General features: G+C 46.9%; 1 protein-coding gene across 1 annotated transcript in view; it reads left to right on the forward strand.

Moving 5' to 3' along the window:
* Nucleotides 1-9418, forward strand: part of COL20A1 (collagen type XX alpha 1 chain) — a 210074-nt gene extending 200656 nt beyond the window's left edge. The window contains exons 37-40 of the mRNA XM_070941127.1: nucleotides 1576-1764; nucleotides 5707-5784; nucleotides 8149-8304; nucleotides 9399-9418. Coding sequence (XP_070797228.1) covers nucleotides 1576-1764; nucleotides 5707-5784; nucleotides 8149-8304; nucleotides 9399-9418 — 443 coding nt within the window. The remainder of the gene's footprint in view (nucleotides 1-1575; nucleotides 1765-5706; nucleotides 5785-8148; nucleotides 8305-9398) is intronic.
* The last annotated feature ends 2826 nt before the right edge of the window (nucleotides 9419-12244 follow it).

Below are 12244 nucleotides of genomic sequence, written 5' to 3' on the forward strand. Positions count from 1 at the left end.
TTGTTTCTATATTCTTTCTGCCCTGTCCGTGCCCTCAGCTTGATTTCATACAGTCAAATGTTGGAATTACCCATTAAAAATTATTCACTCATCATAGATGATCCTTGTTCCTTCCAGATTTTCAGATTGTGTTGAACTGCCAAGCGTGCATTAGGCAGACAGCCTTCTATTTAATTGGTTCTTTTTATTAAATAAAAGATGCTCCTTACTTTTTCCTTCCTGCAGCTTCGTATATTGCCATCCCCCCCCCTCAATCTTCTTTTGATTTAGAATCTGGATTTCAATTTCCCTAGTTCTGACTACAGAGAGTCTTCAATTTATGGCCACAATTGAGCCCAAATTTCCGGTGCTAAGCGAGACAATTGTTAATTGAGTTATGCCCCATTTTACGTCCTTTCTTGCCACAATTGTTAAGTGAATTATTGCAGTTGTTAAATTACTAACAGGGTTGTTAAGTGAATCCAGCTTCCCCAGTGACTTTGCTTGTCAGAAGATCACAAAACGGGATCACTTGATCCCGGATCAATGCAACCGTCATAAATATGAGTCAGTTGCCAAGCATCCAAATTTTGATCACAAGACCATGTGGATGCTGCAATGGTCATAAGTGTGAAAAATGGTCACAAGTTCACTTTTTTCAGTGATGCAACTTCAGATGGTCACTAAACAAATGGTTGTAAGTCAAGGACTACCTGTATTCAAGGATCTTTTACAAATATGAAAGAGAGGTTGTAAAATGGGGCAAGTTACACTTAGCAACTGTCTCACTTGGCAACAGAAAAGTTGGGCTCAATTGTGGTTGTACGTGGAGCACTAGCTGATATTGACAAGAATAATGCTCAGTTTGATTGCACAGATCTGGGGGGGGGGAAATGCCCAGGGGTGGGATTCAGCCAGTTCAGACCGGTTCGAGCAAACCGGATGCTAATTTTACATCTGATTTGCTGAACCGGTTGTTGCAAGGACTGGCTGGCCTCGCCCACCCTGCCCCTCCCCTCCCAGAGGTCTCCACGCGGCCCATTTTGGATGCCAGGTCAGTGCAGCGCCCACGTGGAGGCTCTGGGAAGGCAAAAAAGGGCCTCCCGGATGTTCCAGAAGTCTGGAAATGAGCACATTTCTGGCCTCTGGAGCCCGGGGAGGCCGTTTTCACTCTCCCAGAGGCTCAAGGAAGGCCTCCGGAGCCTGGGGAGGGCGAAAAACCGACCTCTTCGACGTTCCAGAAGTCCAGAAACAGGCCCATTTCCAGCCTCCGGAGGGCCTCCAGAGCCCGGGGAAGCCCGTTTTTGCCCTCCCAGAAGCTTGAGGAAAGCCTCCGGAGCTTGGGGTGGGCAAAAATGTCCCCTCCCCGCCATGGTGTAAGAGGCCGAGTAGGCCATGCCCACCATTGCCATGCCCACACAGCAACCGGGCAGAGAACCGGTTGCTAACATTTTTGAATCCCACCCCTGGAAAAGCCTATTGTTCATTTAAAAAAAAAATATTGCTAAACAACTTCAGCAAATGCAGGAAAAAGGACAGTTTGGGTGGGGGAGTCAGGAAGGAAAATCTCACTGCTTTCCATTTGTTCTTCTTCAGCTCATGTGTTAAAGTTCGACACTTTCGTTCACGAACAATCGCGGAAACCTGTCCCCATCTGGGAGGAGGAACCGAAGGCTGGAGAGCCTGGACCAACTGGTCTCACCGGTTTCCCTGGAGTGAAAGGTGAAAGAGGAGAAATTGGGATGCCCGGACTTCCAGGAAGAGATGGATATCCAGGAGAAAGAGGTAGAACAACAGAGCTGCTGTGGTGGGGGAAAATTGGAAGAGGAAGGATTGAACAGAAGAGAACGGAAGGGACCTTGGAGGTCTTCTAGTTCAGTCCCCTGCTCAAACAGGAGACCCTATGGCAGTGATGGTAACCTTTTTGCCGTCGTGTGCCAAAAGCAGGGGTAGTGGGGGGGATTGTGCGCGCACGCGTGCCCACACCCATAATTCAATGCGGCCTATCCTCCCACACATGAGCATGTGACCCCCCCCCACTTCCCCCCTGCTTTTGGCATGCGATGGCACAGTAGGCCCATTTTTTTGGCCTCCCCAGTGTCCAGAGCCTTTCTAGGAGCCTGGGGAGGGCGAAAACAGCCTTCCCCACTCCCCCGGAGGCCCTCCGGAAGCCCAGAAACAGCCCGTTTCCCAACTTCCGGTGGGCCAGGAAGTCCCGAAAATCAGCTGGCCAGCGCGCACATGCGTGCTGGACTTAGGTAGGGCATCGCTCATGTGCCCACAGATATGGCTCCATGTGCCACCTGTGGCACCCGTGCCATAGGTTCACCATCACGGCCCTATGGCATTTCAGACAAATGGTTGTCCAATCTCTTCTTAATAGCCTCCAGTGATGGAGCATCCATAACAGTGGTGGGTTGACCCCGGTTCACACCCACACCGGTTCTATAGAACTGGTAGTAAAACTGGTGGGAGGCTCCGCCCACCGACCCCGATGTCATCAAAATGCTTCTGCGCATGTGCAGAAGCTTCTGCGCTTGCGAGCACAGCACTGCCTATTTTGGTGGTCCCTCTCCTATTTTCTTGTTGTTGTTCAGACACTAAGTCATGTCCAATTTTTCGTGACCCCCGATGGACCACAGGTGCTAGGCCCCTCCGTCCTCCACTGTCTCCTGGAATCTCCCAAATTCATGTTCATTACATGGATAACTCTTTCTAAATCATCTCCTCCTTTGCCGTCCCCTTCTCCTTGCCTTCCATCTTTTCCAACATCAGGGTCTTCTCCAGTGGTGGGCTTCAAAAATTTTAGCAAGGAATTCACTGCCTGGTTGCTGGGTGGGCGTGGCCATGGTGGGTGTGGCCTAGTCGGCTTCCTGCACCACCCGGGGGGGGGGGCATTTTTGCTCTCCCCAGGCTCCAGAGGCTTTCCTTGAGCTTCCGGTGGGAGGCAAAAACAGCCTCACCAGGCTCCAGAGGCCCTCTGGAGGCTGGAAACAGGCCCGTTTCCGTCCTTTCCGATCTTCCAGTAGGCCCATTTTTCACCCTCTCTGAGCCTCTGTGCACCCTCCCTGAGCCTCCCTGCACCCAAAATGGGGATGGGGTGGGCGGGGCCAGCCAGGAGTGAGATTTGGGGGTTCTCCGAACTGCACAGAATCTTAGCTAGAGGTTCTCCTGTGTGAACCCCTGTGAACCCCTAGCAGCCCATCTCTGGTCTTCTCCAATGAGTCCTCCTCTCTTCTCATTTGGTGGCCAAAGTATTCGAGCTGGTCCCATCTTGACTCAGAGCTAAAAATTTTGAGAAGACACAACTCTTTATTGCAAATAGGAGGTCATCGCTGGAGTCTCTTCGCATTAATTCAATAATTAAGTCTCCATTTGAGGATCAATCTATGCCCCTCTCTCTTATTTTGGGTACCGCTGAGTTATTTTTAGATCCCAAGAAGGTGATTTTAGCAAGAAAAAGTCTCTGACAACAAGAACAGACATTTAAACTCCCTTGCTGATTTTTTTTTTTTACTTCGGCTTGCAAGCTAGAGCAAAAGTTGCTGATTTAATTGGCCGGCAAAGAAAGTAGATCATACACCAACCTAAATCTGTCATTCAGCCTTTTCTTTCTTTCTTTCTTTTTCATGATCTGCCCTTGCATCTTAGGAGCAATTCAAGTTGCTTACAGAGGCCACTGATTATATAGATCCGAATATCCAATCTAGGCAACTCTAAGACTTGTAGACTTCAGTTCCCAGAATTCCCCAGCCAACCATGCCATGCTGGCTGGGGAATTCAGGGAGATAAAGTCCGCAAGTCTTAAAGTTAAGGTTCCTGAGGTTGGAAATCCCTGATATATTGCAGTTGATCTTTCAGAGTTGATTAAACAAAGTTTTTCCCCCCACTGGCTGCTTATGGTTCCTTTGGATCTGTCCAAAAAAATTAGGACGGGGATCACAATGCATGTAAACAAAATAAAAAAAGATTACACAGTTGCTCTTCAATTTAGTCTGAGGCAGAAGTGGGATTCACTTACCTTCCCTACCGGTTTGCAAATGTGAGTTCTCGAGCATTAGGTTTGGGTGGGTGGGCGGAGCCTCCCACAGTCACCACTACCAGTTCGCCCAAACCGGACAAAACCGAATGAATCCCACCTCCGGTCTGAGGTCTCTCTTTTAATTTCATTTAGAAGTAGAAGTCAACATTATTCTACACAGGAATAGATTTGCTGTAAAGCCAGAAAGGTGTCTTTAGACTTTACAGTGAGCTGAAGGGAGCAGAATGTGTCCAGTTAAATTAAGAATCTGACACACTTGGCTAGCTTCAAATGAAGAACATCGATGAATCTCCATCACTGGAGGTTTTTGAGAAGAAAGTGGACAGCCATTTGTCTGAAATGGTAGAGGGCCGTGATGGCGAACCTATGACATGCGTGCCAGAGGTGGCATGCAGCGCCCTCTCGGTGGGCACGTAAGGCATTGCACCAGCTCAGCTGTCAGCACTTCAACCTGCATTTACTCTAGTGCTGACATAAGAAGGAGAAGAGGGGGCAGCTGGCAAGAGGACGCTTGATTTCTCACCTACTTATTTTCCCTGATGATAATATCCCCTAGGAGGTGAGATGGGAGGGGGGACATTCCTGGGAGCTGAAGTAGTAGATATGGGGAGAGTGATTTGGAAGAGGGCCAATGAGACGCAGAGAATTGGGGAACGGAAAGGGAAGGTTTGGGATCAGGAAGTCACTGTTGGCTACGCCACAATCGGGGACAGATTGTCATGCTTAATAAAATGAAAGATTTCGTCAAAGACTATTCATTTGGAAATGCAATTTATTTTATTTGAGATGACATCGAAACCTGACATCAGCTCTGCCATGCATGTGCGCATACCTCCCGCCAGCCAGCTGGTCTTCAGGTCTCTGCCGCGCATGCACGGGGGGGTGGGGCCACGCACACATGCATGGTGGCCATGTGCGAATGCATGGGGACCGTGCATAAGCACATGTGCAGGGGGCAGGGCATATGCAGGGGGCGCGTGCATAAGCGGTGGGCACATACGGGGGGCGTGCACACATGCATGGGGCTGGAGGTGCATTGCATTTTGGGGATTCGTGCGTACACGTGTGACCTTTGGGCGCTTAGTCCGGAAAAGGTTAGCCATCACTGGTATAGGGTCTCTTATTTGAGCAGGGGGTTGGACTAGAAGACCTTCAGGGTCCCTTCCAACCCTATTATTTTATTTATTTATTCAATTTATATGCTGCCCTCCTCCAAAGACTAAGGGCGGCTTACAATGCACTTTTTTTTTTTTTTTTTAATTTGATTTATATGCCGCCCTTCTCCGGAAACTCAGGGCGGCTTACAATGCTTTAAGCAATAGCCTTCATTCTTTTGTATATTTTATACAAAGTCAGCTTATTGCCCCCACAAACTGGGTCCTCATTTCACCTACCTTAGAAAGGATGGAAGGCTGAGTCAACCTTGAGCCTTATAGCAATAGCCTTCATTCTTTTGTATATACCTGCTTATTAGGGCTTTTGCCCCCCTCCCCATAAACTGTGTTTCTACAAAGTCAGTTTATTGCCCCCACAATCCGGGTCCTCAATTTACCTACCTCGGAAGGATGGAAGGCTGAGTCAACCTTGAGCCTGGTGAGATTTGAACTTGCACTAATTGCAGGCAGCTGGCAGCTAAGTGCTACATAACACATTTTATGTTCTAAATGGCTCTTCTCCTCTATCAGGTGTCCCAGGGCCCAAGGGAGAAAAAGGCTCTTTTGGACAAAGGGTGGAAGGTTCTGAAGGACCAAGTGGTCAAGCAGGTATGGTCAGTCATCATTGGTGTGAAGAGAAAAAAAATATCCGGATCTCTACTCAGACATCATCATATCACATCAAAGTTGGACTAAAAAAAGTGTTCTTTGTTATTCCAGAGTGCAGGACATAAAATAATGGATTTAAGTTCCTAGTACATAAGAGTCCCGTTGAAAATTAGGCAGACAGTCTGTCAGGCCTGGAAGCATCGGGCCTTCAGGCCTGCCACATTTACTACTGTGGGAAACTGGGAGGGGGGATTGTATGGAGCCGGGGTGATATGTAGTCATAATAACATTCCTTTCTCAGAGAGTCAAGGACATCTTGCCCTGCACCTGGAGGGCTGGAACTGGGAGGCATCTCCAGTCGGCACGAGGTTTCGATTGGACCATGTGATGGACATGTGGGTGCTGGGGCAGGGACTTGAACTTTCTTTTGGGTGGGGAAAACCTGGAAACTTTCAGATTCGGGTTTTCCCAGATGTGCCAATATGACATCTCTAGTAAAATGGAACTTTGAGGAACTTCAAGCCTCAGAGTTTTCTATCGCTGGGGGTGTTACTTGGAACCCTGAGACAGTCCTAATTTTGGGTTCAGTGCAGTGGTGGGTTCCTCCCGGTTTGGTCCGGTTCGGCCGAGCCGGTAGCGGTGACGATATGACGTCACCGAACCGGTTCTCCTCCCCCCCGCCCTCCCACGTTATTCTTACCTTTTATTTGACCCCACCCAATCTATTGCTGCCTCCTGAGTCCCAGCTGATGACTAGAGGGAAAAAAAACTGTTTAAACTCTTGCCACGGAGCTTCAAAGGGCCCTCCTACAGCTGATCAGTGTTAAAAGGAAACAAATGAGTCGGGTCGTAAGTGCGAGGACTGGTCGTAAGTGCGAGGACCTTCCAGAAATGACTGACCAGCTAGCCACGCCCATCTAGGCACATGACCTCCAAGCCACACCCACAAAATAAGCCATGCCCACAGAACCGGTAGTAAAAAAATTTAGAACCCACCCCTGGTTCAGTGCAACTGCAGTACCAATCATGCAGAGGGATGATGGGTTCCTCCTCCTCCCTAAATGTGTATATGTTCAATCTAGAGGTCATGGGGAGGAGTGTAGAACAACTCGCCACTTGTCAACTTACTGTGGGACAAAAGTTACATAACATTGAAGAAATGGTGGAATAGAATCATTAAAGAAAGGATGCGAAAAGAGAGATGATGAAATGTGAATGACACAAAAATTAAAATAATTTTTAAATTATTTTAAATAAATCGTTAAATTGTCCTGCAGTGATAATCGGCTGTGGCGAATTGTCCTGTAGCGAATTGGCCATGGTAAGCTGGCCACGATGAGTTGGCCATGGTGAATTGGCAACAGTGAGTTGGCCAAGCATGTTGGCCAGGGTGAGTTATCCCATTCCTGTATCAGGAAGGGGTGCAGTGGTGAAATCTAAAATTTGTTACTACCGGTTCTGTGGGCGTGGCTTGGTGGGGGGAGGGCAATGTGACTGGGTGGGCATGGCCAATTTTTTTTTTTTTACTTTTAAAACCATTTTTTCTACAACCTCTTCTGCGAAGAGGTTGTAAAAAAATGCTTTCAAAAGGCTCTGAAAATCCCAGCTGAGTTGCCTGATCAGCAGACTTTTTTCCTTTTAAATGCCTTTGATGATCAGGCAACTCAGCTTGGATCGTCAGAGGCATTTAAAAGAAAAAAAAGGGTTTTTTTCTTTTAAAAGCCTTTGATGATCCCAGCTGAGCCGCGCAATCATCAGAGGCTTTTTTTTTTACTTTTAAAAGCATTTTTTCAGCCGAAGAGGTTGTAGAAAAAATGCTTTTAAAAGTAAAAAAAAAAGCCTCTGATGATTGTGCGGCTCAGCTGGGCATGGGGGGGGGGGAGGGATTTTTGCTACCGGTTCTCCGAACCACCTGCCTCCATCACTACCGGATCGGGCGATCCAGTCCGAACCGGGAGCATTTTACCCCTGGAGGGGTGCCTTAATGGCTAATGTCTCATCCAGGTATCCAACCTTGGCAACTCTATGCTGGCTGGGGAATTCTGGGAGTTGAAGTCCACAGGTATCTCGCCAAGAAATCTGCATGGATGCATCGTTTGTATTGTCCGCTTAGTTTTCAATTTCCCTCTCAGATTTCCTGGTGATGTCGCATCCAAGTACTAAGCATGTCCCATCTGCTCATTGTATTTTGGAGAATGGACGAGGCCAGCTACTCTAGACGTTGCCACCTTAACTGAGTCCTATAAGATTAGGACTCAGCCATTCTTTTCCAGCCATGTCTCCTAATTCTGTGGGTTTAAGCCAAGGCTTATCATTAGCCTGGACTGATAGAATATTCGTTCTATTTTTTTTTCTCTCACCTAGGCCCTCCAGGAGAAATGGTGGTTGGCCAACAAGGCTCCAAAGGACCTCCAGGTAGTATTGGTCCATCTGGATTTCCTGGGGCTCATGGCCAGCCTGGAGATCCTGGTCCTGCAGGTAGATGTCTTCCTACAGGATGCCACAGAGATAGCACAAGAGGTAGGTGTCAGGCGCAAAGAATCGGTACCATTCATAAGCTTGAGCGTATGTGAGTCAAGAGGGACGTGGTGGTTCAGTGGCTAAGATGCTGAGCTTGTCGATCAAAAGGTCGGCAGTTCAGCGGTTCGAATCCCCAGTGCCGCATAATGGGGTGAACTCCCAGTTACTTGTCCCAGCTTCTGCCAACCTAGCAGTTCGAAAGCAGGTAAAAAAAATGGAAGTAGAAAAATAGGGACCACCTTGGAGGTCTTCTAGTCCAACCTCCTGCCCAGGCAGGAAACCCTACACCACTTCAGCCAAATGGTTACCCAACCTCTTCTTAAAAATTTCCAGTGTTGGAGCATTCACAACTTCTGCAGGCAAGTTGTTCCACTGATTCATTGTTCTAACTGTCAGGAAATTTCTCCTTAGTTCTAGGTTGCTTCTCTCCTTGATTAGTTTCCACTCATTGCTTCTTGTCCTGCCCTCGGGTGCTTTGGAGAATAGCTTGAATAGGGTTGGACTAGAAGACCTTCAATGTGTCAGGTTTCGATGTCATCTCAAATAAATTGCACTCCCAAACAATTAATCTTTGCTGAAATATTCCATTTATTGAGTACGACAGATCTGGCCCCGACTTCGTCGTAGCCGATACTAACCCTCTGACCCCCAAACCCTTCCCTTTCCCTTTCCATTCCCCAATTCTCATCTTCTTATTGGCCATCTTCCAAGTCAGTCTCCACAGTTTCTGACCTCACCCCACAGGAATGTCCCCCCCCCCCCCATCCCATCTCCTAGGGGATATTATCTACAGAGAAAATAAGTAGGTGAAAAGTCAAGCCTGGTCTTTTTATGGCAGCATCAGAATGTCCCTTCCAGGTTTATTCTGATTCTCTTCTGTCACTCCCGTTAGAGTAATCAGAAGGTGTTATGAAGCAGGTACATAAAACCCATCTCTATTAGTACACATGGCGACACCACAATTCACTTCTGAAAGTGTTTTTATTGGAGCTACACACTTCATTACATGTAGAACTTGGGGAAGGAGTGATTTATCTCTGTTTTCCCCATTTGTTTTGTAGTTGAAATAACATTACCTCATTTCCTGTTTCCAGATGCAGGGCTGATTCCATGACCAGAAGGACGCTGCTGTGGATCAATTTTATGTTTTCGATACATTTTTTTATAATTAACCACAACACTCAAAGTTTCATTTTCTCTTTTGTAAATTGCCCTATTTTGTCTGCTAGGATATGCATCGCTGCATCTTGTGATTTATTGCCAATTAGTAATTTGTTGGTTATACATTCTACTCAGAGGTGGGTTTCAGCAGGTTCTGACCAGTTCTGGAGAACCGGTAGCAGAAATTTTGAGTAGTTTGGAGAACCGGTAACTACCACCTCTGACTGGCCCCGCCCCCATCTATTCTCTGCCTCCAGAGTCCCAGCTGATCGGGAGGAAATGAGGATTTTGCAGTAACCTTCCCCTGGAGTGGGGTGGGAATGGAGATTTTACAGTATCCTTCCCCTGCCACGCCCACCAAACCACATCACGCCCACCAAGCCACATCCACAGATCTAGTAATAAAAAAATTTGAATCCCACCACTGATTCACTGGATAGTTAAAGCTATATTTTCAGTACAGCGGGGTCCTTGGTGTTCTCTTAAGCTTGACTTGCAGACGTTTCATTACCCAGCTAGGCAACTTCATCAGTGCTAGAAGAGAGTGAGGTTTGCTCTCTGTTTATATACAAGTGGCTTGCCCTGTCAGTGTTGGTGGGAGCATTCTTGGCAGTTCCTTGGTCAGGCTCTTGATCATTTACTGCTCGATTGTTGGTCTAGTATTGATCTTGGTGTGAATCTCTGCTTATTATCTGGGTATTATTGCTGGTAAGGAGCTGATTTTTTCCCCCTTTAGGAAATAAAAAATCAAAACACCTTCCTTGACAACAACCAACCCCTTGATAAACAGAGATTAACATCAATTTTAAATTTCAGACAAAGAATCAAACAGTAAACCACAGCCTAATCAAGGAATCACCAAGAGCACTGCCATCAACAATGACAGGGCAAGGCAATAGGCTATAGAGGGCAACAAATCCCACTCCCTTCTAGCACTGATGATGTTACCTAGCTGGGTCGCAAAATGTCTGCAACCAAACAACCAAGCTCAGAGAGCACCAAGGATCCCAAAGTTCAATCCTGAGCTATAAATATTCTCTTCTATTAATAAAACTTGTAGCATTGCAGGGGACCATATGATGCAACCCATAAAAAAACCTTGAAAGAGCTATAAGGCTAGATCAGATCAAGGGGTCCAGCCTTTCTAAGCAGCTTTTTATCATGGTGGTCAATTTATAAAAAAGCATCCAGAATGTAATTACTCTCTTTTCCACATTTCCTCCTTAGCAGCTGCTTAGACTACTTGTGGTTCAGAAGGCAGCAAATAACCATGTTAGCCACCAATAACTCTTCTATGGATGCATTCTCTTTATATCATTTGGGTTGCATTCACCCCGTTATGTTGTGGAAACTACAGCCCTGAATCTCCATGCCTTTAGCAGGTGCGCACGTTAAAATCCAGATTTATTCACCAAAGCACCTGAGGGCAGAATAAGAAGCAACGGATGGAAACTTATCAAGAAGAGAACTAACCTAGAACTAAGGAGAAATTTCCTGACAGAGAGAACAATCGATGGAAGGACTTTGGATTTTGGAGATTCTCAGTTATCAGGTCATGGTTGTCCCAAAGGTCCTTTTTCAAGAAGCAACTGGACTTTCTTGTTTTTCTTTGAAGACGTTTCGCGTCTCATCTAAGAAGCTTCTTCAGCTCTGACTGGATGGTGGGGAATCCAGTCAGAGCTGAAGAAGCTTCTTGGATGAGAAGCGAAATGTCTTCAAAGAAAAAGAAGAAAGACCAGTTGCTTCTCGAAAAAGGACTTTTGGGACAGTGGAAGGACTTGCCTTCAGAACAGAGGTGGGTTGCAGCAGGTTCTGACCAGTTCTGGAGAACCGGTAGTGGAAATTTTGAGCAGTTTGGAGAACCGGTAGTAAAAATTCTGACTGGCCCCGCCCCCATCTATTCTCTGCTTCCCAAGTCCCAGCTGATCAGGAGGAAATAGGGATTTTGCAGTATCCTTCCCCTGGATTAGGGAGGAAATGGATATTTTACAGTATCCTTCCCCTGCCATGCCCACCAAGCCACGCCCACCAAGCCATGCCACGCCCACCAAGCCACATCCACAGAACCGATAGTAAAATTTTTGAAACCCACCACTGCGTCAGAAGTTGTGAATGCTCCAACACTGGAGGTTTTTAAGAAGAGGATGGACAACCGTTTGTCTGAAATGGTACAGGGTTTCCTGCTTGAGCAGGGGGTTGGACTAGAAGACCTCCAAGGTCCCTTCCAACTCTGTTGTTCTGTTCTCAAATCAGCAGGAGTTTTGGCTGCAATCCAATCTGCAATGCACTTTAGGATCAGGCCTGGATCACATCCAGTCCCGGGGCTAATTTCATGCAGCCTTTGGCCTCATTTCAAACTTGTATGCCAGAGAGCAATGCAAAACTGCTGCCCTTGTTTTGCAATCTGCCGCTTGGAAGAATGCAAAGAGGATTTCAAGTGGGGGTGGGTGAATAGAAAAGGCTAATCCGCCCCCTGAAAAAGCATCCCCTTCTACTTTTGACTTACCACCTTGCCGCCACTCCCTGCAACCCTGCAATAGATTAACAATAGATGGATGGAAGCTAATCAAGGAAAGGAGAAACTTCCTGACAGTGGGAACAATTAATCAGTGGAAAAACTTGCCTCCAGAAGTTGGGAATGTTCCAACACTGGAGGTTTTCAAGAAGAGATTGGGCAGTCATTTGTCCGAAATAGGTATGGGGTTTTCTGCTTGAGCAGGGCATTGGATAGATGACCTAGTCTAGACCTTCCTAGTTGGAAGGTCCCTTCCTAGTCTGC

The sequence above is a fragment of the Pituophis catenifer genome, unplaced genomic scaffold, assembly GCF_029215685.1.
Source record: "Pituophis catenifer annectens isolate HBS135680 unplaced genomic scaffold, rPitCat1.0.hap2 SCAF_3, whole genome shotgun sequence".
NCBI lineage: Eukaryota > Metazoa > Chordata > Lepidosauria > Squamata > Colubridae > Pituophis > Pituophis catenifer.